This window comes from Capra hircus, chromosome 8 (assembly GCF_001704415.2).
Source record: "Capra hircus breed San Clemente chromosome 8, ASM170441v1, whole genome shotgun sequence".
NCBI classification, from domain to species: Eukaryota; Metazoa; Chordata; class Mammalia; order Artiodactyla; family Bovidae; genus Capra; species Capra hircus.
This window is the reverse complement of record NC_030815.1, coordinates 23250844-23278837: the sequence shown is the minus strand read 5'-3', so window position 1 is coordinate 23278837 and position 27994 is coordinate 23250844. Positions and strand designations below refer to the sequence as shown.

The following is a 27994-nucleotide window of genomic DNA, read 5'->3' as shown; positions in this document are numbered from 1 at the left end:
GGGATTGGGGGCAGGAGGAGAAGGGGACGACAGAGGATGAGATGGCTGGATGGCATCACTGACTCAATGGACGTGAGTCTGAGTGAACTCCGGAAGTTGGTGATGGACAGGGAGGCCTGGCGTGCTGCGATTCATGGGGTCGCAAACAGTGGGACATGACTGAGCGACTGAACTGAACTGAACTGAAACAAAAGCAAACAAAACAAAATAAACAATAAACAAATGGGACCTAATTAAACTTAAAGCTTCTGCAGAGCAAAGGAAACCATCAAGAAAATGAAAAGACAGCCTACTGAATGGAAGTAAATATTTGCAAATGATGTGACTGACAAGGAGTCAAAATCCAAAATATACAATCAGCTCATACAACTCAACATCGAAAAACAATCCAATCAAAAAATCAGCAGGATCTGAATTCCTATTGGTAGGAATGTAAATTGGTGCAGCCACTATAAAAAAGAGTGTGGAGGTTCCTTAGAAAAATTATAAATAGAACTACTTTATGACCCTGCAGTTTAGCGGTAAAGAATCCACCTGCAATGCAGGAGATACGGGAGTCACGGGTTTGATCCCTGGGTCAGGAAGATCCCCTGAAGGAAGAAATGGCAATCCACTTCAGGATTCTTGCCTGGAAAATCCCACGGACAGAGGAGCCTGCTGGGCTACAATCCATAGGGTCAAAAAGAATCAGACATGCATGCACACACACACATGTGACCTGACAATGCAACTCTTGGGTATATATCCAGAAAAAATGAAAACACTAATTCAAAAAGATACACGCAACCCAATGTTCGTAGCCACACTGTTTACAGTAGCCAAGACAAAGCAGCAACCCAAGTGCCCAACAACAGATGATTGAATTAAGAAGGTATGCCCTACATATACAATGGAGTATTAGTTAACCATAAAAGAATGAAATACTGCCTGCCACCTGGATGGACCTGCAGTATATTATATTAGTACTTGGTGGAAGTAAGTCAGAGAAAGACAAATACTATGATATCGTTTATATGTGGAATCAAATAATACAAATGTATTTATATGCGAAACAGAAACAGACTCACGGACATAGAAAACAAACTTGTGGTTACCAAAGAGGAAAGGACTGGAGGACGTAACAGATTAAGGGTCTGGAATTACCAAACTACTATAAGTGAAACAGTTAAGCAACAAGGATATACTGTGTGGCACAGGGAATTATACCCATTAACTTAAAACAACCAATAATGGCATATGATGCAAAAATACTGACTCACTATACTGTACACTTGACTAACATAATATTTTAAGTCAACTATACTTCCAATAAAAACAAGAGCAAAATAAAATGTAGCTTCTTACAAGGATAACTTATTTTAAAATTCCAAAAATTATTAACTATATAAATATACCAACTATCTTTAGTAGTACTCAATTGTTTCTTTTTAAATATTTTATTTAGTGGAAATAAGTTTACCCATTATTATAATGACATTCCCATTACTTGGTTCTTATTGTTAACACAATATTTAGTACTATTTTTACATAGTTATTGGATAACAAGATTTTATAATTCTCTCAAGAAAAATGAATGATATACTGAAGGTACAAAAATTCTATTAGTAAATTATTCATATAGATTTTAGATCTTCAAAGAAAGGAACATTTTTAAAACCTGTAAGTGATGACATATACGGCTTATAGTAATTAGCAATAATAATTCAGTAATAAATAATCTGAAGCATCGCTAGTTCTCAGTTTTCTTTAAATTGATTTATTATATTTGTGTACCTTTTATCTCCATGTAAGGTATGTACATGACCTGATTAAATGTTCCAAAAAAGGAATATGGGGCATGATTTGTGAAACAAGTCATCTGTTGATGGACACTTGGGTTGCCTCTTTGTCTTGGCTACTGTAAACCGTGTGGCTGTGAACAATGGGTTGCATGTATCTGTTTTCCTCAGGGTCCTCTTTTAAGACAGCAAAGTCCAACCAACTTGTGTAATATTAACAAATACTCTTCCAGTGTTTGGAAAAATGTTTTATTTTCAAAATTTGTCTAATGTTTAAGGTGGGGGTTAACTATGGGCACAGTGATATCAGTCTATAAAATGGGCTATTCTAGAAAAGCACAGAGCATATTACACATCACTCCCCTCCCACAGAGTAGCTGCTACATGGGAACTCAGAAGCGAAAAGAAACAGATGTAAATAGATGTCATTTAAATTAACAACTTTGGTTTCTTAGTTTAACTGAATCTACTCCAGTTAAAATCCTACTTCTCATTAACTTTACAGGAAAATAGTCAGGCTTCACACGATACAAACTTAACGTGTGTAAAATTCACAGCTTTGGTGAAACAGGTTGTGAAGAGTATATGGGCTAAAAACAATGTGAGAAAAACAGACTGCCGTGTATGTCAAGAGTTCTGGGGAGGAGTGCAATTATTCCATGTTATGGATTTTTGTCAAATACTAGATATCTGTTCACCAGAATGCCTCCCCTGTTGTGTTTCCTGCAGCTGACTCCACAAGCCTCTTCTTTCTCATGTCACATCCCAGTGCTATGCTTCACATTTTCTTCTTATTGGGAAACACTCTGAGGATGTCTCGTCTTTCTGAGTATAGATGATTGTAGGTGAAATACATACCTAAGGTAGAGAAGAAAATGGCAAAATTAGATTAACCATCTCTTTGGAGAAGGCGATGGCACCCCACTCCAGTACTCTTGCCTGGAAAATCCCACGGACGGAGGAGCCTGGTGGGCTGCAGTCCATGGGGTCGCTAAGAGTCAGACCTGACTGAGCGACTTCACTTTCACTTTTCCTTTCATGCATTGGAGAAGGAAACGGCAACCCACTCCAGTGTTCTTGACTGGAGAATCCCAAGGATGGTGGGGCCTGGTGGGCTGCCATCTATGGGGTCGCACAGAGTTGGACACGACTGAAGCAGCAGCAGCAACCATTTCTTTGAAAAGAACCATGGTTTTGAAATACAGCGTACTGCCTGGAGTCCAGGAAGAAGACACTTGCAAAGGAGACCCAAAGAAGAATACTTAAAAAGTGACCAGATTTTCTGCAGAAGGGGAAGTAAATTCCTCCATCTTACTTTTCTGCATATTACAAAGAAGGAACTTTTCCCCTTTCTTTAGCTCTCTCCATTCCCCCCAAAGTTTCACATTTGTCTTCTCTTTTATGTGTTGTTCTTACATACCTGATAGTTGTTATCTTCTAGAGGTAATACTTATTTTAAGGATGTATGAGGGTTAGAGCTGATGAAACTAAAATTTAACAACAGAAGGCTGTTTCTCAATTTCCTGGACAGATTAATTAATTGATCAGGTTTTCTCAGCTTAACTTTTTGCTCCATATTTTTTCTTGAGTCGTTAGCACCTATTCCCACTTGCCTGCTAGGAAATGCTAGCACATATGGCCAAACAAACAGGAAACAGAAACAGATACAAATGGGAAATCCAAAGATAGCCAAGTTTACTTAGTTTGACATCCTGATTTTCTTTATAGATGCTTGTGACTGTCGGTAAAAATTTTATACACAAAGCAGTTACATTTTCTGCCAGTAAAACTCTTTTTGTTCATACAGTGATATATTTGATCTCATAATGTCCTACAAAAACCATTAGAAATAACTTCTAAGTGCTTTACTAATAGGTAATAAGGTCCAGTGCATCATTCCAGGTTTCTTCTTTCATCTCCCACGTGTTTACAGACCTTTCTATTGATACTAAGGTGGATGGCAGCACAAACCAAAAAGCACAGGAAGAATGCAAAAACAAAACAGAAAAGCCACTTACCTACAAAGAGCATCATGAGATATATTTTCAGCACATATGGGAAATAGATGGATAAGTCAAAGGGTATCTTTGTGGAGTAAGTGCCAAATGATTCGAAATAAGGCAGCGACTGATAGATGGTAAATGCTGTTTAAAGAAAAAAACGAATCATAAAGGTTTCCCTTCTTAACTTGCTACAGGATATGTATGTATGTTAGCACAATTGAAAGATATTCTGAATTTGATTTTGATTTGATTTTGAATCCTTTTGCCAAAATATAATTTGGTATGGAAATGCACTGAAGATCAGATTGGCAAGGCCATTATAGCAGTGTGATCTGCTGAATTTTTATCCTTGTTTTATTTCATTGTGCCTACACAGAAAGAGTTTACTGTGTTTCTCTGTTTATTGAGGTATAGTTGATGTATAAGTTTCAGGTGTGCAACAGAGTGATTCACGATTTTGTATAGCGGAGTATAAATGGCTATACTCCATTTATAGTTATTATAAAACATCAGCCATATTCCCTGTCTGTATAACATATCCTTTAAGCTTATTTATTTTATACGTAGTAGTTTGTACCAAAAATGGTATCTCAGAATACCTGTCCACTTAGCCACAAGTAGTGGTGACAGATGAGTGAACGTGGAAAATGCTTCATATATTTTCCTCTTAGAGTTTCACAACACACATTGGTAGAATGGAGATTCTGTCAAGTTCTGCAATAAGAAACTGGTTTCACCCATTTCCTCAGTTTAACTGGTCTTGGAATAGCTCCTTCTTCCTCCCCATCCCAAGCAGTACTTGATAAAAATTCTGAGGAATAGTGTGAGAAATGCTGGCCTCCAATTACTTTGAAGGAGGAGGCTCTTGTCAAATAAAAAGAGTTGAATATTCTATGGAATTATATCTCATATATAGACCTTTAATAACATTTCATGGAATAAAATGACAATGTACTATAGTTATGTAAGATTTTATCATTGAGGTAAGCTGGGTGAAGGTACATGGGAACAATGTACTATTTTTGCAAAGTTATTGTGAGTCTAAAATTATTATTTTTAATTTCTTTTCTTACAAGATGGAAGAAAAGTCAGGTACCTACAGATTTTATAGCCAGACAGTGGCATCAGCATAGAGTCTGCACTTGACACCAAAAAGAAAAAAAAGGAACTATATAGAAACATACAAACTTGCAGTCACCTACATCCCACCACCCAGAATTAATCATTATTGATATTTTGTTACATATGCTTTCAAAATTTTTCTGCATATGCTTTTTTTAATTGCAAGAATAAGTTTATGAATCTAATTTGAATAAAAGAATATGTATTTTACAGCAACCATATACAAACATAGCTTTCCTAAGAAACAAGAAGGCTTACAATTACAGAATAAAAAGAAAAGTCTACTACATATTTATTCAACCCCTTATTCTTAGGAAAATATTAGTCATATTTCTACTTTATTCCTTTATATATTCTTTACAGTGTTCTTCATATTATCTAACAAATGAATGTACTTAATAATAAATGTTTCAATGAGTGAGGGATTTTGTTCTCAAATAAATGTGCAATCCATTTTTTATAGTTTTTAAGATTTTCTAGATTCTTTTGCCATAGTCTAATTTCAAAACTCAATAATTCTTCCTTTTGAAACAAAACATATTTTAAGATTATACTTAATATGATTTACTAGAATATAAGCTCTTTTTCTCTGGTCACTGGTGGATAGAAAACATGTGGGTATATCATATATACTTTACAATTATTATCAACGTCACCATCATTTTATTTTTAATATTTCTGAATGTTTTCCCTTAGTTACCTTAACATGTGCTCTCTTCATTTCTTTACGCCTTTGGTTTTCAAAAACTTTTATCATGTCTGTTTCAGAGTTTCCTTCCTGTCTGCTAAATCTATTACAGAAGGAAGCTTATATTCCACAAATATCTTCAAGCTCTTTGCAAATAGATGTGTTTAATCACTTGATTTTAAGCTTAAGTTTTATATTTAGGCTTAGTAAGCAGCTTACTTCACACTGTATTTAATAATTCTTTGTTTATTGATCATGTACATTGGGTTCATAAGAGAAAGGAAGGGAGAAAAAAAGACAACCCCGTATTCCCATGAAGCTTAGAGACTAGACAGGGAAATCTATATTAATCAAAGAATTACGCAAGTGTCTAATTACTGCTAAGGTTTTACTAAAGAGATTCATAGGGGGGATCGGTGTAGATGAGGAAGTTGAGAAATGTTTCCCTGAGAAACCGATGATTGATCTATATGTGGAGTTAATTTTCTCTAACAAAGTAGGCTGCACAATAGCTGGTAAGTGAGGAGGCTAGTCCTGCTAGGGGAAACTGAATTTCTATGCATTAAAAATAATCACTGAGTCACTAAACGTTAAACCCCCTTTGGATGAGGAAACAGACTTAGAGAGGTTAAATGATTTACCCAAAACTCAGCGAGTTAATGAAGGTAAGGGCCTACACTCAGATGTCCTTATTCCTCATCCCATATTTTGTCTACTGTGCAGAACTGCTTCCTCCTCTAACTTTGCTTTTTAATGCTTTGCTTCTTTGCATCAAGGGAAGTATGCCAGGAGAGATAACACTGAGTCAGCTGAACAGTGGCAAAAATAGTAATTTAATCATCAGAAAGTGTTGTGAACCATTATTGCTTTGTCAGTAAACAATACAGAAAGTCACTCTTTTCCTACCTTCAGCGAGAACACACAAAGGATAAATTGGCATCCACAGTGTTTGACTGAACCATGTCAAGACAGCATAGGATATTCCAATGACTGACAACATGCTGTAAGTGTACCTGAAAGGAGACAAGTTTGCTCATAAACATTTGCTGCTGGTGTCTGGGAAATAACAGGAGAAGAAAACACTTTACTTTGAAACTGAATACACAGATAAAACTGGAGAGCATGCAAATTCCTCACATTATTTCCTGTAATGTAAGCAGGAGAAGAGGTGAAAAACAGAGGGAGAGGAACCCTGTCAGTCTGGCTTGTCTCACGGGGTGGATCATAGATAATTACAGAGGTAAAGAGAAAAATGTAACTCTTGTCCCTTAGCAAATTACAGTTACAAGTTTCCTCAAATAGTGACTTCAGTTTCACTTGGAAGCCAACCCCATTTTATACAGCAGCTAAGTTTCTTAAGACAGCCAGACATAAATATCTATGGAAATAATTTTAAAACTTTTTTTAACAAATGGGCCATCCTGTGTAAACAATTAAATAATGGGCCTTAGGAGCATGTTTTGAGTACAGGAGGTGATTTTAAACCTGCCTTTGTGATGTTACAGATGAAGTAGTCAATATCTTTTTATTTCTCAAGCTTAAGCATATATCAGAATCACTCAGAGGGCTTGCTAAAGCACAAATTGCTATGCATCTCCAGAGCATCTAATTCAAGGGACCTGAGAATTTGTATTACAGACAAGCTCCAGGTGATGCTGATGCCACTGGCCCAGGGACTACATTTAGAACTATTGGAGAAGGAGGGCATACATATGGCAAAACAAAATCCAAAACTTTGAAAACATGAATGCAGTAAAGTAAATCTTTCATTCATTCCAGGACCCTCATTCCATTTCTCAGAGGCAATGTCCAATGCCAATTTTTTATATACTCTTTCCAAAATTCTTTGCGTATGCCTATCTCTGTGTATACACTATATATAATATACATCAGTAGTGTAAGCACTCACCAAATATGGCATGTTATCAAACTTTTTGTTCTTTACCATTACAAGGAAAAAATGGCATTTCACTACTTTGACGTTTTTTTCTCTTATTACAAGAGTAGGTAAGAATCTTTTCATATGTTTAGAAATCATTTCTGTAGAAGTCCAGTGTGTCTCTTTTTTGCTGTTGCTTGTGGTTTGGGTTTTAAACCTAAAAATCCATTGTCAAATCCAAGATCAAAAACATTTACCCTTATGTCTTCTTCTAAGAGTTTTATAATTCTAGCTCTTCTGTTTGGGTTTTTAATCCATTTTGAGTTAATTTTTATATATGGTGTGGAGTAACAAACCGAATTCCTTCTTTTGCATGTGGATATATAGTAGGCCCAGCATTATTTGACTGAAAGATTATTCCAAAACACTATTTTTCTCCACTGAATGATCTTGGCCTCTTGTCAACAATCAACTGACCATAAATTTGAAAGTTTATCTCAGAACTATCAATCCTATTCCATGCTATATCGTTATGTCTGTATCACACTCTTGATGTGTGCAACTTCTGTTACTTTGTAGTAAGTTTTGAAATTGAGAAGTGTGAATCTTCTATGTTCTTCTTTTTCGAGATTCTCTTGGCTACTCTGGTTTCTTGAGGTTTCCATATGTGTTTTAGGATCAGCTTCTCAACTTCTGCATTGAAGCTGCAATGCAGAAGATCAGCTTGAGAACTGTTCCATCTTAAAAACTTTGTCTTCAACTCACAAACATGGGACATCTTTCCATTTACTTAGATCTGCTTTCATTTCTCTGAACAATGTTTCTAGTGCACTAGTTGTGCACATCTTTTATTAAACTTATGTCCAATTACTTTTTAGATGCTATCGTACATGGAATTGTTTTAATTTTATTTTAGGATAGGCCCTTGAAAATGGGTACATTAAAATACATTTAATTTTTGTAAAACTGACCTTTGAAAAACACAGATTTGAACTATGTGGGTCCATTTATATGAAGATTTTTTTCAATAGTAAATACTGCAGTGCTACACTCTCTGGTTAGTTGAATGCAGACACAGAACTGCAGACAGAGAGGAACTCTATACATGAAAAGTTATATATGGATTTTCAACTCTGCAGAAAGTCAGCACTCCAACCCTCACCCTGTTCAAGGGTCAAATGTATATCAATTTTGTATTCTACAACTTTGCTGAACTAGCTTATTCTAGTGCTTTTAGTGAATTCCTAGTGATATTTTTAATATAAAATTATGTCATCTGCTAATAGAGATAATTTTACTCCTTTCTTTCTAATGTAGATGACTTTTATATCATTTTCTTGCCTAACTGCTGTACCTAGAACTTTCAGTGTAATGTTGAATAGCAGAGACAAGAGTAAACATTGTTGTCTTGTTCCTGATCTTTGGAAGAAAGATCTGTCTTTCACCATTAACCATCGTGTTAGCTGTTGAGTTTTTACAGATACTTTCATCAGGTTGAGGAAACTGCTTTTCAAAACATCATTCTAAGGTAAATTTGGAAGTTAATTCTAACCCCATTTTACACAGGAAAAAAGAGTTTCAAAATGGTTAAGCAGTTAGGAATTTCACTCCTAGGTTAAGAGAAACGAAAACATATGTGCACACAAAAGCTTGTACATGGATGTTCATAGCAGTATTCCTCCTGACCAAAAAGCAGCAACAGCCCAAAGTCCATCAGCTGACAAATGAATAAATAAAAATTGGTATATTGGTATAATAGAATATTATTCAGCCATAAAAAGAAATAAAATATTGATACCTGTTACAACATGGCTATACCTTGAAAACATTATGCTAAGTGAAAGACACCAATCACAAAAAGCACATTATGGGACTCCATTTATATGAAATGTCCAGAACAGGCAAATCCATACAGACAATATATTAGAGGTTGCCAGAGGCTGGGAGGGAGAGGGAAAGGGGCATGACTGCTGATGGATTTGGGGCTCCTCTGGGGGGCAATGAAAATGGTCTCAAATTAGATACTGGTGATGGTTACACATATCTTTGAACAAACTAAAATCAACAAATTGTATACTTTAAAAGGGTAAATATTAAGGTCCATAAATTATCCCACTGCTGTTATTTTTAAGATTATATGATTTGTCCAAGCAGTTAAGTAGTAGAGGTGAGGTTCATCTTGAGATCTTCTACTTCTACATCCCAAAGTCTTTCCATCACATCACAATACCACTCTCAATGCCAAAACTACTTTGTTCTCTAATGGGCCTACTGAACTTATCTGAGACTGGACTGACACTGAAAGAAGTGGGTATACCAGAGAATAAAACGTCAGAAAGCCACAGTTCCCTGGGACTTTCCTGGCAGACCAGTGGTTAAGACTTCGTCTTCCAATGCAAGGAGTGAGGGTTTGCTCACTGGTCAGAGAGCTAAGATCCCACATGCCTTGTGGCCAAAGGACAAAAACATAAAACAGAAGCAATATTGTAACAAATTCAATAAAGACTTTAAAAATGATGTACATTAAACAAACAAACAAACAAGAAAGCAAGACACAGTCCCAGATGAGGCTCCATGTCTCATAAACAGAAAGTCACAGGCTGTAAAAGTCCCTAAAGTTTGCCCTAAGTCCACAAATCTTTCAGTTAAAAGTGAGAAATAACTAAGTTATATATAACAAAGAATTATAGTCACTTTAATTCAACAAAATATTTCATTTTAATTCATTCTACTTAGAATATCTTAACTCAGCCAAGATTTTGACAATAAAGAATTTATAGAACCTCTGCTAAAATGCTGCGGCCTTTTGTTACCCATTCACATCCAAGTCTTTCAAGCAAGAGGGACAGTTCTCAAGAAGCAGCAGTTAGGAACCTCTCCAAAGTGAGCCACTGTGCAAAGAGGCTATTTTACAGCATTGCTGGTAGCGATACTACTAGGCTCATCTCATTGCAAAGCTTTAGAATTTAGAAGTCAACACAACACCAACTAGGGCAAGGATTCTAAACCTGAGGTCCAAGGATTCCCAGTGAGTTCATGAACAAACCAGTTATTTGAACCTGCTGGAGTTGTATACACATATGTTTGTGGAGGTGTGTTTTTCACCCCAAAGAAATAAAGCCCTATATTTAAAATACTCTTGAATTCTAAGAAACCAACTTTGTAAATTGTGTCTATGATAGAAAAGTCTGGCTTTATTTATGAAAGTAACATGTACCAGAGCAATTGCAGAGAATGCCTTTCATTAGCAAACAGCTGTGAGGTTTATTCCCATTTGGTATTATGCCTGAATGCACTGATTCGCTCTTGTAATACCATGGTAGGTTTTCATTATCTTTGATATGCCCATTATGGAGAACACAAAAAATACATTTCCATATCAAGATTAAATAATATGAAAAGAGGTTATATATTTATCTCTGAGCAATCAAACACAAGCAACTAATACTGGTTTCACTGTAGAAAGTAATCTGGCTTTAACAGGTTATTTTGCCTCCTTACCTAACCATATCCAACAGATTCCAAAAGATGAATAAAACACACACCACGTATTTCTCTTGGACTTCTTCTTGACTGGTGATCACCATAAAGAGGACAATTACTCTTTCTGTGAGCTAACAAAAGAAATAGCAAAGTCAAGAGTTAGGATCATCTGTTCAGCATGTAGGTAATTTTCTAATTTTAAGAACCAAAGTTCCTTTTAAAAAATATGCTTTAACTCTAAATATGTATACTATACAATTAATATGATCTCTGGGGGAGTAAGGTTATGGGTCAATTTCATTTCCTCCTTTCTGGTTTCTTTTTTTCTGTATTCTCCAAATTGAACGTAATGGATAAAAAGATAACAGATATTTCATCCGAATCACAGCATGTCCCTTCTTGTGACACATGAACACATGGTTTTACTCACTTGGACAAGCTTTCATTGGGTGTCCACTATATATCAGATGCTAAGACAACATACACAATGACAAACATCGTCCTTGCTACACAGGGTAGCAACGGTAGGAGAATGTGGGGCATTCGCTATAGCACAGTGTGAGTAATGCTGTCATTTAAAGGGCCATGTATGGGAGGAGAGGTGGGGGAGATAAACTGTGTGGGAAAAGGATGCAGAGAGACATATGGAGACAGGCAATATTTCAGCTGGATCTTGAGGAATGGACAGGGTTTGTCAGGTAGACTGGATAGGAGAGTGGGCATCCTGGGGAGCAGCCAGAGCAAAGAGGCAGAGGTGTGAAAAGACAGCTGTGCTGGGGGCCAAAACATCCCTGAGGGCCAGAAAGGAAGTGCATAAACAGAACCATGGGAGATAAAATTGAAAACATGCTGCTTGTGAAGAGTTCTGAATGTCAGGCCAAGAAATTGCCATTTCATCCAACCAAGAAGCCACCATAGTTTCTTTTGGGGGGAGGGGTGGTGCAGGAGTGTTGAGAGGTGGGAGAAGGGGAGAAAGGGAAGGGAAATAGTATAATCCTAACCTTCATAAGCTAGTGGAAAGTGAAAAGAATTCAACAAATTCATATTTTGTCCAAGTCAGTAAGCATTCGTAAATCACTGAGAACGCACACACTAATGGCTTAGCTCCAATTACTGACCTCGAAATACACATTCTTCTTTCCAATCTAAGTATATGTATTCTTATGCTGTATTAATATACTTTGTATATTCTGCATTTTTGTTGGTTTTTAATAGAATATTTTACTTTCCTCACAGTGGTCACAGGAAAATATCCCTGAGATTGAGAGAGCATATTACTGATAAAGACGAGGGCTGACTTGTGTCTTTCAGTAGCTGTCTTTACTTTTAAAGTGGATCAGGGAGAAAAGACTTGGATAATCTGTGACTTCGAATCACAGCCTGTTAGTCCTGGAAAATCACCTAGTGCAGAGAAATCCAAAATTTGCCAATATCAGGCCAGAGGATCAGAAATTCACATATAGAAGCTGTATCAGCGTGTTTATAACCACATTGGTGAGTCAAGAGGGCCCTTACTTAGCTAAGGAAATTAGACACGATTCAAACCTTAGTCAGTTGATGGAAGCTACCTACGTGGCAGTTTTTCCTTTGTTCATCTTTCTTTCAATGCTCTAGTTTCTTGACTTCACCATATTTATGTAATGAAGTAGACTTAACTGAAATGATTAATTACTGAATGATCCAAGCTTGCTGCCGTGACACACAGCAACCTTCAGATAACAAGATCTTAGCAGCAAACAAGTACTTAGGCACTGCCTAATCTTACATTTCATCAGTGTCTGCTAATTGGGAAAATTATCTAATTTTTGATCAAAATCTCAGGAGATAAACACATGGATGTGTGCACACAAACACATTTCTAATTACATGGCTGACTACTGTAATAAAGAACATAAGCTATTTCAGATAAGACAAATCTCTAGGGGCTCTGCTAGATACATGTCCAACCCCACCTTTTTACAAATAAGGAAATCAAGTGATTTGCCCAACCTAGAGGCAGACCTGGAAACATATATCCTGAGTCTCCTGGCTTCCAGAGTTATAAGCAATCTCTGATGCCAGGCTGCCCCTCAGTTGATGAGTAGGGAGGGAAAAGAATCTCCTAAGAGGGGCTGGAGCTGCCCAAAGAAACACTGTTGAAAATAATCACTTAAGGGACTGTGGTACATTGGTGATGGAATCCCAACTGCGTAGAAGAGGCAATAAGCATGCCCCCCAAAACACAACCACATACATATAGGTATGTGCAGACCCATCACCCCCTCTATGATGTCTGTCTAATTAACAAATTATCTGATGGTTATTTAACTCTATCTTGACCGTTCAATGGCAAGACAATGGGAGAATGTAGTTGGTAATATTCCTAAATTGATTTAAAAAAAAAACCCAATATTTATTGATTACTTCGTGCCAGTATCTAAACACATACCATCTCATTTAATCTCCATAACAACCCCAGGAAGTGCTACTGCTATTTTCTGCCTTTTACAAAGAAAGCGTTCTTTGTAGTCATTTTACAAAGTGAAAATGACTTGCCTATAGATGTGGAATCAAAATCATGTCATTCTAAATTCCTTGTTCTGAGACACTAAGACATTTTCACCTTTGCTTTTTAATGGGCTATACCCTCATATAATGTCTATCAGTGAACCAGTGAAGTTGCTCAATTGTGTCTGACTCTTTGCGATCCCATGGACTGTAGCCTACTAGGCTCCTCAATCCATGGAATTTTCCAGGCAAAAGTACTGGAGTGGGTTGCCATTTCCTTCTCCAGGGGATCTTCCCGACTCAGGAATTGAACCCAGGTCTCCTACATTGTAGGCAGACGCTTTACCATCTGAGCCACCAGGGAAGCAGATATAAAGTCTAGGTCACAGTCTATTCTAAAATTTAAAAAAAAAAGCCTCTCCTGAAAAGTTAAAACTTAAAAGTATCTCCTTGATTTTCTGAATCAACACCAAAACAATTTTCAAGAATAGATTTTTAAAATTTATTATTACTTTCTTTACATATAATAGTTGACTAGTTATTTAGAGCTTTATCCTTGGGACAACTTAGCACTTTTGGGCCACATTAAACATGGTGGTAATGTGGCCAACTCAAAATATATAAAAATTAACTCAAAAACTATAAAACTACTTTGCAGTTTTATGTTCTATTTGGGAATTCTGAACTCCAGATTAAGCAATGACTAAAATTAAAGTGTTCTTTGTTAAAGAACTTAATTTGATAAAATTAAAGTGTTACTTTTTATTTATTTATTTTTTAAATTTAATTTTATTTTATTTTATTTTTGAAGTCTTTTCTAAATTTTATTTTATTTTTTTTTATTTTTTAAATTTTAAAATCTTTAATTCTTACATGCGTTCCCAAACATGAACCCCCCTCCCACCTCCCTCCCCATAACATCTCTGTGGGTCATCCCCATGCACCAGCCCCAAGCATGCTGCACCCTACATCAGACATGGACTGGAGATTCAATTCTTACATGACAGTATACATGTTAGAATTCCCATTCTACCAAATCGTCCCACCCTCTCCCTCTCCCTCTGAGTCTATGATTTTTACCCCTTCAATAAAATACAATGTGTTTACAATACAATAAAATAAAGTGTTACTTTTTAATGGCAGCTAGCAAATTAGTTAGAAACTATTGAAGGGGTAAAAATCATACTTCAACTATAGAGAAAATTTCTACAGTCTTAAAAATCAAGTGGTTGTTTAATTAGTCTTTAAGCAGCAGCTTCAAAGACTATTACATTACTAAAAGGATAACCCAAACTACTTTAATCCTATGAACTTTTGTTGAGGACTTCAGACATATACCCTTAAATTTGAAAAGTCACCAATTATTTTCTGTAAGACAAAAGTATTTAAATACTATTTGTATATGTTTATTTATTCATCAAACAATATATATTTATTGAGTGCACTATTCTGAATCCCAGTGAACATGGCAAGATGAACAAGATCAAATCCCAGCCTAAGAAGAAGGCTATGTCCCAGCCTATAAGGACATAGGTACTTATGTCCTAGTTTGTGAGATAGACACTGTAAACAAGTGTAGCATAATAGTTGAGTGTTCAGGAAAACTAACCCAAATCCAAATTTTTGCTCCACCGTTTACAATTTATGTGAACTTGGGTAAGTCATTTAACTTTTGTGTTAAGTCATTATACTGGAGATAAAAATAAGTATAATTTAAAGTAGTAATTAGTTTATAAGAAATATAGTTTATAAGAAAATATATTTTTCTTGTAGATAGTCAAGACTATCAATAAATAAAGCTAATCTAAGCATCCTTAAAATTATACGATGACTAAAACACTCTGATGATGGGAAAGATTGAAGGCAGAAGGAAAAGGGGAGAAAGAGAATAAGGAGGTTGGACAGCATCACTGATTTGATGGACATGAGTTAGAGCAAACTCCAGGAGACAGTGAAGGACAGGGAAGCCTGGTGTGTTGCAGTTCACAGGGTCGCAAGGAGTCAGACATGACTTAGCAACTGAACAACAATAGCTTTATAACTATCACACTGAAGAACTTCACTGATGAAATACAAAAGGTACCAAAAAGAAAAAAGAAAAAAAAAATCCTACCTACAGAGTGAACTGTGTATATAATTCATTTTCAGGAAGCAAAGTTTTGAGAATCTCATAGCATGACACAATCCTCAGTACAGTTTTTATCTCTAACAATATAAGCCTGTTCCCAACTCAAAACTGGAGAGAAAATTATATGATTTCATAGAGGGGAAAAAAGATTATTTAATCTACCAATGCAAAGAAGCACCTGCTTCATGGATTAAAAGAGATTAGGGTGAAACTTTGCTGTGTTTCTAAAAGGGTTTGTTTTAAGACACTCTCCTTGGGGACAGACTTTACATTTTTTCTTACAAAATCTGCGACTGTGAAATCTTTGGAGTGATTTCTGACAACAGACTCCTGTTTGTCCTTATCAGAAATAGGATGTGCTATTGGCAAAAAAAAAAAAAGGATTGTTCTTGCAATCTGAGCTCACAAATGGAATTTCTGTAACACAAAGTGGAATTTCTGTATCACAATAATGTGGGGGTAATAATTCCCAGGATTTTGATTTATAGATTTAAAAACTGTGTCAAATGAATACATGTGCAGCAGTGTTTATTGTGATGCAAAGGTCAGGGGACAGAATTTAGCCATTTTAATTCAGTTATGTACAGTCTTTGCATTTCAAGCCTCTCTCAAAAGCTAAACGAGTAAAGTGGATAACTCTGAGGGTTTCCTAAAGGCACATCAGCCTAAGGTCAATACACAAAGGTTAATTTTGTGGATTATTTTCCCCTCTCCTTGAGTTGAAACATCCTAAAGCTATTATATATCAATAAAGACCTCTTTCTCAGGCTTCTACACAAGCAAAGTCAGAACAGAGTCCTTCAAAATCAATATTTCAAGGTTGATGGCATTTCCGCTCCATAAAAGCCAAGTTGTTTTGATTAAATCTACTAAAATACTAGTTTCCAATTCAACTTTTTAAAAAAATCAAGCTAATGAAATAGGCACACTCATTTGAGAGCAAGGGATTGAACAGAAGAGAGGCCTAGTTTTCAATTATCACTTTTAACTATACTTATATGCTACTTTTGGACCTTTTTACTTTCCCATTTTACAATTTTAAAATATCAAAAAATTTTTTCCTGATATAATTTTTATTGCCATGTGTTTACAAAAATGGATGTATATAAACAACTATTTGTTGCAGTTTTGCTCTTTTCCCCTAAACTGTATTTTTTAAAAATATATAAAATATACATCTCTGTTAAACTATCATAGTGTTATTGTCAACAGGTCTTACCCTCTCTTTCTCCTTTGGTTAGTGTTAGTGCGTTAGTCGCTCAGTTGTGTCTGACCCTTTGCGACCCCAAGGACTGTAGCCTACCAGGCTCCTCCCTCCATGGGATTTTCCAGGCAAGAATACTGGAGTGGGTTACTATTTCCTTCTCCAGGGGATCTTCCCAACCCAGGAATCAAACCCAGGTCTCCTGCATTGCTGGGAGATCCTTTACTCTCTGAGCCACCAGGGAAGCCCTTTCTCCTTTAGCAACTGTAATATTAGAAAATCACAATGGCTTTTCCCTGTCAAACAAAGATGAGTATAAAACATTTAAAAATGTACAGAAGAAAACAAACATATTTTTGTGAGCTACAAAAATGTATACACATATATATATGTATATATAAACACATACCACCATCAATTGATATTATACCTGTGATTCTAATTGCTCAACTAGCTAATTGTTCCTACTGCTTTGGGGAATTACTCATCTTCATATTTTGGCAAAGCAGTTTACAAAAAAGACAATTCTATTGTGACTTACCAGTGTCACAAAGGTAACGTCAAAATAATAACACACATGAGCAGAATTCTCTTCAATCTACTTCAAAGTAGCTAGATATTGTGCATTTTTTCAAAATACTGGATGCAATCAGCTATGAGTATTGTGTGAGTAGCTTAGCTACATTCTTAACTACGGTTTCTTCATTTAAAGATGGGGAAACAGGAAAACCAAGAACGATTACACAGCTTTCGAGTTTTGTTTGGTTATTTTAAAGAAGGGGCCTCAGAGTCATCTTACACTGTGGGAATTCTTCTAGTTGTCTACAGAATTCTAAGAAAGGGGGTTAAAATGAAACTTTGGACCTGACCACATGGGTTTTTGAAGCTTTTTTGAACATCATGTCTATTCTGAAAACCAAAGAAAAGATAGTAAATGAATAAAAGAAACAGAGGACAGATAAAATCTCAAAGGGATAAAGACAAATATCATAGCAAAAATTTACTAATAATTGGCCCAGGATGAGAAGAACTGTCTTCCCTACTGTGATGAGTCCCTGATTCCTCCCAACAACAAAGACTTAAAAACCAGTTGAGCCCCATCAACAGGAGACTTTGCCTCCTCACATTCAAATAAAAGTGCCAATGTATACTTGCCATTATTTTTTAATTACCAAACCAGGATACAGTCCAATTACAAGTGATCATACTTCTATAAATCAATAGAGTTGCAATTAATAGGGATTAAAATCATGCTTAAATATCCTGGAATTTCTAGAACTGCAAGAAATCGGATTTCTAATAACAATTTCTATTTTTGGACAAGCCTACATACTTTTGGAAAGCAGAAATACTGTGTAGATCTTTGAGACATATTTAAGATGCTTTTCTTTCTTACAAATTTACCTGTCCAGTTTCTCATTTGCATTTCCTACTTTGGAAATAACTAAAATAACACTGCTCTTAACTTTGAAACTGTTTTACCATAAAATTACTATTATCCAATTTAGCCTTAAAAAAGTACAAAGTCTAAAAAGGTATGCCAAAAGAAAATATGACTTAGATTCAGATGAATTTGATCATACTCCAAGAAAAATAATTCCATATGCTAGAATACAGCTTTCATTTAACCTGGGTTAATTCTGTTTTCTAAAATTAGCATTTAGTTGCTAAAATGTGTCCAAATCTTTTGTGACTCCATGGACTGTAGCCCACCAGGCTTCTCTGTCCACTGGATTTCTCAGCAAGGATATTGGAGTGGGTTGCCATTTCCTTCTTCAGGGGATCTTCCTGACCCAGGGATTGAACCCATGTCTCCTGCTTTGGCAGGCAGATTATTTACCACTGAGCCACCCAGGAAGCCTGTACATTTAATGTTAAGCAATGCTATATGCATCTTAAGTTGTTTACAGATAATACATATCAATAAATCTTGTTCCTAAATAATATGCCTCTTCCCTGGTGGCTCAGACAGTAAAGAAGCTGCCTGCAATGAAGGAGACCCAGGTTCAATCCCTGGGTCAGGAAGATCCCCTGGAGAAGGAAATGGCAACCCACTCCAGTACTCTTGCCTGGAGAATCCCATGGAGGGAGGAGCCTGGTAGGCTACAGTCCATGGGGTCGCTAAGAGTTGGACACGACTGAGCGACTTCACTTTCACTTTTCTGGGACAGATGTGTATGTACCCCTTTTTGTATTGTAAGGACATACATTTAAGGCAATTCCATGTAGGTCTTAGCTAGCTAACTAACTATTCTTAGTTTGTACTCTAGATATTGCCCCAATTTTTACTTTACATTTGATATTTCAACACTAAAGTAACTTCATCCTAATACTATTTCTCCACGTCTAATGAATAAGCAAATTTAAAATCTCCTATCAACTTGTAATGCAGAGTTCTCGATAGGCTCCTCAGGATTATACTCTGATTTCCATCTTTTAAACTTTCATGATATTTCAGCAAATTTTAATATAAAGATCTATGCCACTATTTCATTCAACAAAATTTAAGGTGTTTATGTTCTAAGCACTTTGCTAGGTGCTGGCAATACAATCAGATTCTAATATTTTAATTATTTTTACAATGCAAATTTGTCACATTTAGTTATACATTTTTTAAAATTTATTTTACAAACAGTTAAAATTATACTAATGAAAATACTTTTTTCTGTAAATTTTAAATGTATGTTCATATAGCCACCCTTATCTCTCCTTATGGAAAATATCACTTTTTAATTTTTCTTGTCTTAATTCAGCAATGATTTCCTATACTAAATCTCTACCCGTGAATTTCCCATCTTCCTTCAACCTGCCTTTAAAAGGAACATGGTCATCTAGGGCTCAAGACATGGCAGAGGAACAAATGATACCTAAAATAACAGCAACAGCTACCAGGTATTGTATTCTTAACTAAGTGCTAGGAACTTATCCCACCCACTTTCTCAGTTACTCCAGAATATACAGGCTATTTGCATATCACATGAGAAAATGAAGCTCAGAACAATTACATTACTTGTTTAAACTCATATAACTAAGAGATAGAACTGGAATTTGAAGCCAGTTCAGTTTAGTCGCTCAGTCATATCTGACTCTTTGTGGCCCCATGAACTGCAGCACGCCAGGCCTCCCTGTCCATCACCAACTCCCGGAGTCTACCCAAACCCATGTCCATTGAGACGGTGATGCCATCCAACCATCTCATCCTCTGTCATCCCCTTCTCCTCCTGCCCTCAATCTTTCCCAGCATCAGGGTCTTTTCAAATGAGTCAGCTCTTCTCATCAGGTGGCCAAAGTATTAGAGTTTCAGCTTCAACATCAGTGCTTCCAATGAACACCCAGGACTGATCTCCTTTAGGATGGACTGGTTGGATCTCCTTGCAGTCCAAGGGACTCTCAAGAGTCTTTTCCAATTTGAAGCCAAGTCTACAGCATTCCCAGGTCTGCACAAGTGGTGAAAGTCACTCAGTGGTATCCAACTATTTGCGACCCCATGGACTATACAGTTCATGGAATTCTCCAGGCCAGAATACTGGAGAAACCCCTTCCCTTCCCCAGGGGATCTTCCCAACCCAGGGATCAAACCCAGGTCTCCCGCACTGCAGGAGGATTCTTTACCAGCTAAGCCACAAGGGAAGCCCCTGTACAAGTAGATACTATACTAAATAAACACAAAAGACCACTCCTTTGTAACTGCATTCAGTACTAGGGGCAGAATGAACAAGAAATGGCCGGGGAGTATCCTAATCTTTGGACTTAGACGAAGGGTACTTTTTTTTTTTTTTTTTTTTTTGCAAATTTATTCTTTTCCAGGTAATGTATGTGGCATCCTTTTCCCTAAACAGCTGGATGATGGTGGTTAATGTATCCCAGTGTAGGCAGAGGAGCCAGGCACCAAACCCTAAGTCTCAATGGCTCCCATCCTATGCCTTTCCTCTGTACTACACCGCCCAAGGCCGTGGCATAGTGAGACTGGGCAGTGGATATGAAATCTCGTCCCAGCAGAGGATCACTATAGTGCTACACAAAGCAGCAAGCCTCATTTCTCTGAATACTTCCAACTGGCAATTCTGACAATGCAGTGTTTTAGGATGAGGTCACTTTTTCATGGAATTCTCCATGTAGTGACTTGGGTTGCACATTAGCAAAGGTTGGCTTTTTCACTGCCGTAAAGTCGAGAGACTGTAAACAGAACAAAGTTACGTATGCAACAGATTCTATAATATAAATAATGTGATTAAGACCTACCTGCAAAAACCTAGGAAGAAGATGGTTTGATTCAATGCCAGCATATATGTGCAGCAACTCCAAGAGGGAAACAGACTGGCAAAGTTGCATCACAAGTCCAATTGCATAAAAAGTGTCAACCATTGAATCTGTGTCCAATGAATTAAAAATACAGACATAGTAAGTAAAATCTAGATCACAACCCAAATCTAGGAAGCAGTTTGAAATACAACTGAGATTCCTTACTTCATTTTCCTTTGTACATGTGAGAAATTTCCTAGATTTCTAAATTACAAATATTATGTAACCAAAGAAAGCACCTCACATCATTATACAGTTTAATTGCTCCTCTTTCAAAACGAATTTAAAACTTGAAAAAGAAGGCTCTATGACCAAAGCTAAAGCATTTATTCCCCATTTATATGATTCTAAAGGAATTCCAGCATAAAAGTAAACAGTTAGACGCTAGACTACATCAGTGAAAACAGGCTGAAAGCGAGTTTATTAGAGAAACTGCTGTGCCCACTCCTTGTCTATAGACAAGAAAATGACAGAGATGAGAAAATACAATTTCAGAGAAGATTTATGAAAATGGCATTAATGATGCCATGATATCAAATAACAGCTTCCATCTATATAGCATTTATGTCCTGCACGTACATGGTTAGTGCTTTCTGGATTTTGGTGAGTTGGGCCCATTGCAGAGGGCTCCAAACAAATACTACATTTGAGAGAGCTAAAATGGACAGAAACAAATGTCTCTCTAAATAGAATAAATGTGCTGGTTTTTAAATGAAATCCTGCCATATTAAGAAACGTCTAGGGAAATCTTTATCGTCTTCACTCCCTAGTGATCATTCACATGATAGTAATTTATCGAAGGGTTTCTCTTCTCAGCAGCTCTATGAGGTAGACATTATTATCATTCCCACTTTATGGATGATTCCTGAGGCATATACAATCCTACTTGCCATAAAAGCATGATCAGTCACACGGCTCCCTGAAGGGAGAAGGCAGCTGGTGCCTACTCCAGGTGCTTGAGTGCTACTGAGCTACTTAATTTATACACTGATTTGGAAATTGTACTGACCCCCCACATAGTTCTCTTCAAGCTGCCTTCTGTAGAAATGGGTTGTGTTTCTTTAATAAAATGCAACTTCTCTAATTATGGATGGCAAGATCACAATTAAGAAATAAGTATACTGCTGACTAAGGCACTTCCCCCCACTGAAAGAGCCAGGCAGCATAAGAATAAATTCATGTCTTGTTACTCATGTTGTGAATGACCTATAACAGGCCCTCGAAGCCACAGCTAACTTCCAAGGTCTAGAAGTGATGCTTTTTTCCTAAAAACAAAAGGAAGTTTTCCAAACACCTGTGTTGTCCTCTGCTTGAGGACTCCCAACACTCAAAAGTTGAAATACAGCCCTCAAGTTATATCTTTGGAGGTTCTTAACAAAGGCAAGAATTTATCTGCAAATCTGCAGTAAAAAAAAAAAAAGCAACATCAAATAGTTTATGGTATCACAGAAAAAGATTAATTTTCTCATGATATCAAAGGCTGAATTGATGAGCAGAGCATGACTTATCCCAGATATATACTACATGTTTGTTTTTAGCTGCAACCAGCAATTGCTCAAATTGTCAAGTCATGCAACAGTTGGAAACTGTGATGACCCTTATCCATGTTGGGATGGAAAATGAAAAGAATTTCATTTTGACAGTCATTTAATGATTCATTTCTTTGAAAATTTAAATGCATTTAAAAATCCCTCCTTTCAGGAAACTGGAGAAAGCTTATGACTTAAACCTTTAACGCTAACTCCTCTATATGTGATGAGTCATCTACAAAATGTGTCATTTTCCTATGGACACATTGCCTTTTAAAAGGATTAAATAGATGATTGGGGAATATAGAGTTTGTCTTTCATTTGTTAGTAGTTTCCAGTTACCTTAAACCTGGGGAATAAGAAACAAGAACTGGTTAATTTCTAATTTCTATGTGGAAAAAGAAAAAGTTACACAGGAATTTACAGATTTCTTCAACACACACCAGATCTGCTAAGGTTTGGTGCAGAACCAAAAAAGGAAGAGGGAAATGGTACACCCCAATGGCATGCCTATGTTTTCAGAGCCAGTGCCTACTCAAAGAGAACTCACTTCCCTTTCCCTCATTTTACTTACCGCCTCCTCCAAACAGGTTTTGGTTTTTGCATCAAGAATGAAGCATACTTACTGAAAAATATGGTCACTAAATTTCAGAGAAGTGAAGGATATTAGGTGAAGTTCACAGAAGTTAAATTATAACTAGGACTAGGTGAAAATGAGGATTAAACGTTAAAAATTCAAAACTGTTTTGGGCTTTCACCTTTTCCAAATGAAAAGAATCTGACTGTCATATTTGTAAATATCCAGGAGTGGCCGCAGAACTGGATTAAGTAGTACATGAAAAGATAGGCATTCTTCCTATACCTACAAAAAATACAAGAAAATACTTCCTTTAAACACATTAAACACTTCCTTTATAATCACCTTTTCAGCATTATACACATGTTTTTTAACTAATTTACTGGCCAATCTGAGCCAGCAAGAGACAATTAATCCATACCCGAGTTTTTAACTTGGATACTCTTCTAACCCCCATGAGATTTCAAAAGCACACACTATCTGTTACAGTGACCATCCTGGGTTTGTTTAGCACCAGATATGGTTCTATTTCAACATTCACTTTCAGCTGTGATAAACCTCTAACTTTGCTGCTCCCCAAGGGATAAAAGCAAGCATTGCAAAGTTAGCTTTGAGTATTTTCAAAAAGAAAATATGGATGGAGAGAGGCCCATGTGGTCAACGTGTTCCTGCTAAGTGCATAACTTGAAGGATAACTAGTTTATAGTTACAAGAAGAGAGGAGCAATGGTGGCATTCCCAGGCGGGGTAATTCAGTCATTGGAATGTTAGGTCCATGAATCAAGGCAAATTGGAAGTGGTCAAACAGGAGATGGCAAGAGTGAACATCAACATTTTAGGAATCAGCGAACATAAAATGGACTGGAATGGGTGAATTTAACTCAGGTGACCATTATATCTACTACTGTGGGCAAGAATCGCTTAGAAGAAATGGAGTAGCCATCCTAGTCAACAAAAGAGTCTGAAATGCAGTACTTGGATGCAATCTCAAAAAAGACCGAAAAATCTCTGTTGGTTTCCAAGGCAAACCATTCAATATCACAGTAATCCAAGTCTATGCCTCAACCAGTAATGCTGAAGAAGCTGAAGTTGAACGGTTCTATGAAGACCTACAAGACCTTGCAGAACTAACACCCAAAAAAGATGCCCTTTTCATTATAGGGGACTGGAATGTAAAAGTATGAAGTCAAGAAATACCACCTAGAGTAACAGGCAAATTTGGCCTTGGAGTACAGCATGAAGCAGGGAAAAGACCAATAGAGTTTTGCCAAGAGAACTCACTGGTCATAGCAAACAAACTCTTCCAAAAACACAAAAGAAGACTACACATGGACATCACCAGATGGTCAATATCAAAATCAGCTTGATTACATTCTTCGCAGCCAAAGATGGAGAAGCTCTATACAGTCAGCCAAAACAAGACCAGGAGCTGACTGTGGCTCAGATCATGAATTCCTTATTGCCAAATTCAGACTTAAATTGAAGAAAGTAGGGAAAACCACTAGACCATTCAGGTATGACAGAAATCAAATCCCTAATGATTATACAGTGGAAGTGAGAAATAGATTCAAGGGATTAGATCTGATAGACAGAGTGCCTGAAGAACTATGGATGGTGGTCCGTGACATTGGAGGAGGCAGGGATCAAGACCATCACCAAGAAAAAGAAATGCAAAAAAGCAAAATGGCTGTCTGAGGAGGCCTTACAAATAGCTATGAAAAGAAGAGAAGTGAAAAGAAAAGGAGAAAAGGAAAGATATACGTATTTGAATGCAGAGTTCCAAAGAATAGCAAGGAGAGATAAGAAAGCTTTTCTCAGTGATCAATGCAAAGAAATAGAGGAAAACAACAGAATGGGAAAGATTAGAGATCTTTTCAAGAAAATTAGAGATACCAAGGGAATTTTTCATGTAAAGATAGACACAATAAAGGACAGAAAGTGTATGGACCTAACAGAAGCAAACGACATTAAGAAGAGGTGGCAAGTATACACAGAAGAACTATACAAAAAAGATCTTCACAACCCAGATAATCATGATGAAGTAATCACTCACCAAGAGCCAGACATCCTGGAATGCAAAGTAAGTGGGCCTTAGGAACCATCACTATGAACAAAGCTAGTGGAGGTGATGGAATTTCAGTTGAGCTATTTCAAATCCTAAAAGATGATGCTGTGAAAGGGCTGCACTCAATATGCCAGCAAATTTCAAAAACTCAGCAGTGGCCACAGGACTGGAAAAGGTCAGTTTTCATTCCAATGCCAAAGAAAGGCAATGCCAAAGGATGCTCAGCTACCACACAATTGCACTCATCTCACATGCCAGTAAAGTAATGCTCAAAATTCTCCAAGCCAGGCTTCAACAGTATGTGAACTGTGAACTTCCAGATGTTCAAGCTGGACTTAGAAAAGGCAGAGGAACCAGAGATCAAATTGCTCGTGGGATCATCGAAAAAGCAAGAGTTCCAGAAAAGCATCTACTTCTGCTTTATTGACTATGCTAAAGCCTTTGACTGTGTGGATCACAATAAACTGTGGAAAATTCTTCAAGAGCTAGGTATAGCAGACCACCAGACCTGCCTCCTGAGAAATCTCTATGGAGGTCAAGAAGCAACAGTTAGAACTGGACATGGAACAACAGACTGGTTCCAAATAGGGAAAGGATTACGTCAAGGCTGTATATGTCACCCTGCTTATTTAACTTATATATAGAGTACATCATGAGAAACACTGGACTAGATGAAACACAAGGTGGAATCAAGACTGCCAGGAGAGACATCAATAACCTCAGATATGCAGATGACACCACCCTTGTGGTAGAAAGCAAAGAACTAAAGAGTCTCTTGATAAAAGTGAAAGAGGAGAGTGAAAATGTTGGCTTAAAACTCAACACTCAGAAAACTCAGATCATGGCACCCGGTCCCATTACTTCGCAGCGAACAGATGGGGAAACCATAGAAACAGTGAGAGACTTTATTTTGGGGGGCTCCAAAATCACTGCAGATGGTGACTGCAGCCAGGAAATTAAAAGATGCTTGTTCCTTGGAAGAAAAGTTATAACCAACTTTTAATATGCTAGACAGCATATTAAAAAGCAGAGACATTACTTTGCCAACAAAGGTCTGTGTAGTCAAAGCTATGGTTTTTCCAGCAGTCATGTATGGATGTGAGAGTTGGACTATAAACAAAGCTGAGCGCAGAACTGATGCTTTTGAATTGTGGTGTTGGAGAAGACTCTCGAGAGTACCTTGGTCATCAAGGAGATCCAACCAGTCCATCCTAAACGAAATCAGTTCCTGAATATACTGAAGATAAAACTTCAATACTTTGGCCACCTGATGCGAAGAACTAACTCATTTGAAAAGACCCTGATGCTGGGAAAGACTGAAGGCAGGAGGAGAAATGGTCGACAGAGGATCAGATGGTTGGATGGCATCACCAACTCAATGCACATAAGTTTGAGTAAACTCTGGGAGTTGGGGATAGACAGGGAGGCCTGGCATGCTGTAGTCCATGGGGTTGTAAAGAGTTGAACAGGACCAAGAGACTGAGCTGAACTGAACTGATTTCTGAATGCATTTTTGTGATTGGGGTCAGTATCTTACCACTGCCTATTATAGTTTGCAAGAGTAGATAGTTTCCTTCACCAGGCACACATAGAAAGCAGTTTAAGGGCCAGAAAAGGGAAGTGAAGCTGAGTTTGAAAATTGGTTGATGGGGCTATGACTAAGAAAAGATGAACAGATACACGTTTGAGGGGGTCAGAGGAAGCACTGTTTGAAGTGTTGTCTCTGGTTCTAAAAAGTGGTGGAAGTGGCCAGATCGGGGTAGACAAGATTTTTTTCCTAGCTGGAAATATGAAACCTCTGAGAAATAAAGGAAATAAATTGAGAAGCAGATAAAATGTAGCTTGATGAGCGCACTCGGGTACCCCTACAGATGACTACGGCACTACTAAAAAAGTAGGGGAAAGGAATGCCTCCCTGAAACCTACAGCAGTCACTTGGCTTGTGGGATAAACACAGACATCTCAGGCTCTACCCTCATAACACTGAATCAGTTTTTCTGGAAAACCGGGGCCCCTGAAATCTACACGTGTGCTTGGTGCTTCTGCAGCAGGTAGAGAAAAGGAAAAGGAAGGGCTCCAGGTCGGAGGAACGGGAAGAGAAGAAAGACCGCAGAGAGCGTACAAAAGGAAGGGCGGCCACGCAGCCTGTCCTTTCTCTGCTGTAGCATGGGGAAAGTAACAGTTATTCCTAGGGTTGCCGAGAACATTGTATTAGCTAGTATCTGTCCAGAGCCCCAGGGAACGTGAGGCGTAAGGCTGCTCCGGCGCTGGCGGGTGCTCGCCCCGCGAAACTATGTGGGCACCACCCACACCCTCCCACCCGCACCCTTCCCCCTGGCGGCCCCTCCTTCCGACCCCCTCCCCACCCTCCGGGCCGAGCGCCCTACCTGGGCTGCAGCCAGGCGGGCAGCGCCACGGGTCCCATGGGCCGCCGCCACCAATTCTTCCAGCGTCGTCTGGAAAGGAACACCCACCGGGGAGCGCGGGAGGAGTGGCTGGGCGGCTGGGCTGCCAGGCGCGGAAGGGCGGGGCCTCTCCGCACTCAGCAATTTACAAAAAAAAAAAAAAAAAACAACCAGGTCGTGCAATGGGCACCAGAAGAAAACCAAGTTCGTGAAGTTGCTGTGGCGGCGGGAGCCAGCAGTACTACGACTGCCAGCGGGGTTCGGCTGGTGAGCGAGGCTGGGCTGGCCTGGCGGGGACCCCAACACACCCTAGTCCCAAGTTAGGTTCACCGGGCTCCTTACCCA

At 37.7% G+C, this 27994-nt stretch overlaps 1 protein-coding gene across 1 annotated transcript; it reads right to left on the bottom strand.

Moving 5' to 3' along the window:
• HACD4 (3-hydroxyacyl-CoA dehydratase 4) lies at nucleotides 1399–27734 on the bottom strand. Its single transcript, XM_018051907.1, has 7 exons — nucleotides 27632–27734; nucleotides 23362–23465; nucleotides 21015–21142; nucleotides 10972–11084; nucleotides 6498–6604; nucleotides 3797–3922; nucleotides 1399–2636 (listed from the first exon to the last, which is right to left on the bottom strand). The coding sequence occupies exons 1-7, from the start codon at nucleotides 27667–27669 to the stop codon at nucleotides 2557–2559; spliced, it is 696 nt and encodes a 231-aa protein (XP_017907396.1). The 5' UTR covers nucleotides 27670–27734; the 3' UTR covers nucleotides 1399–2556.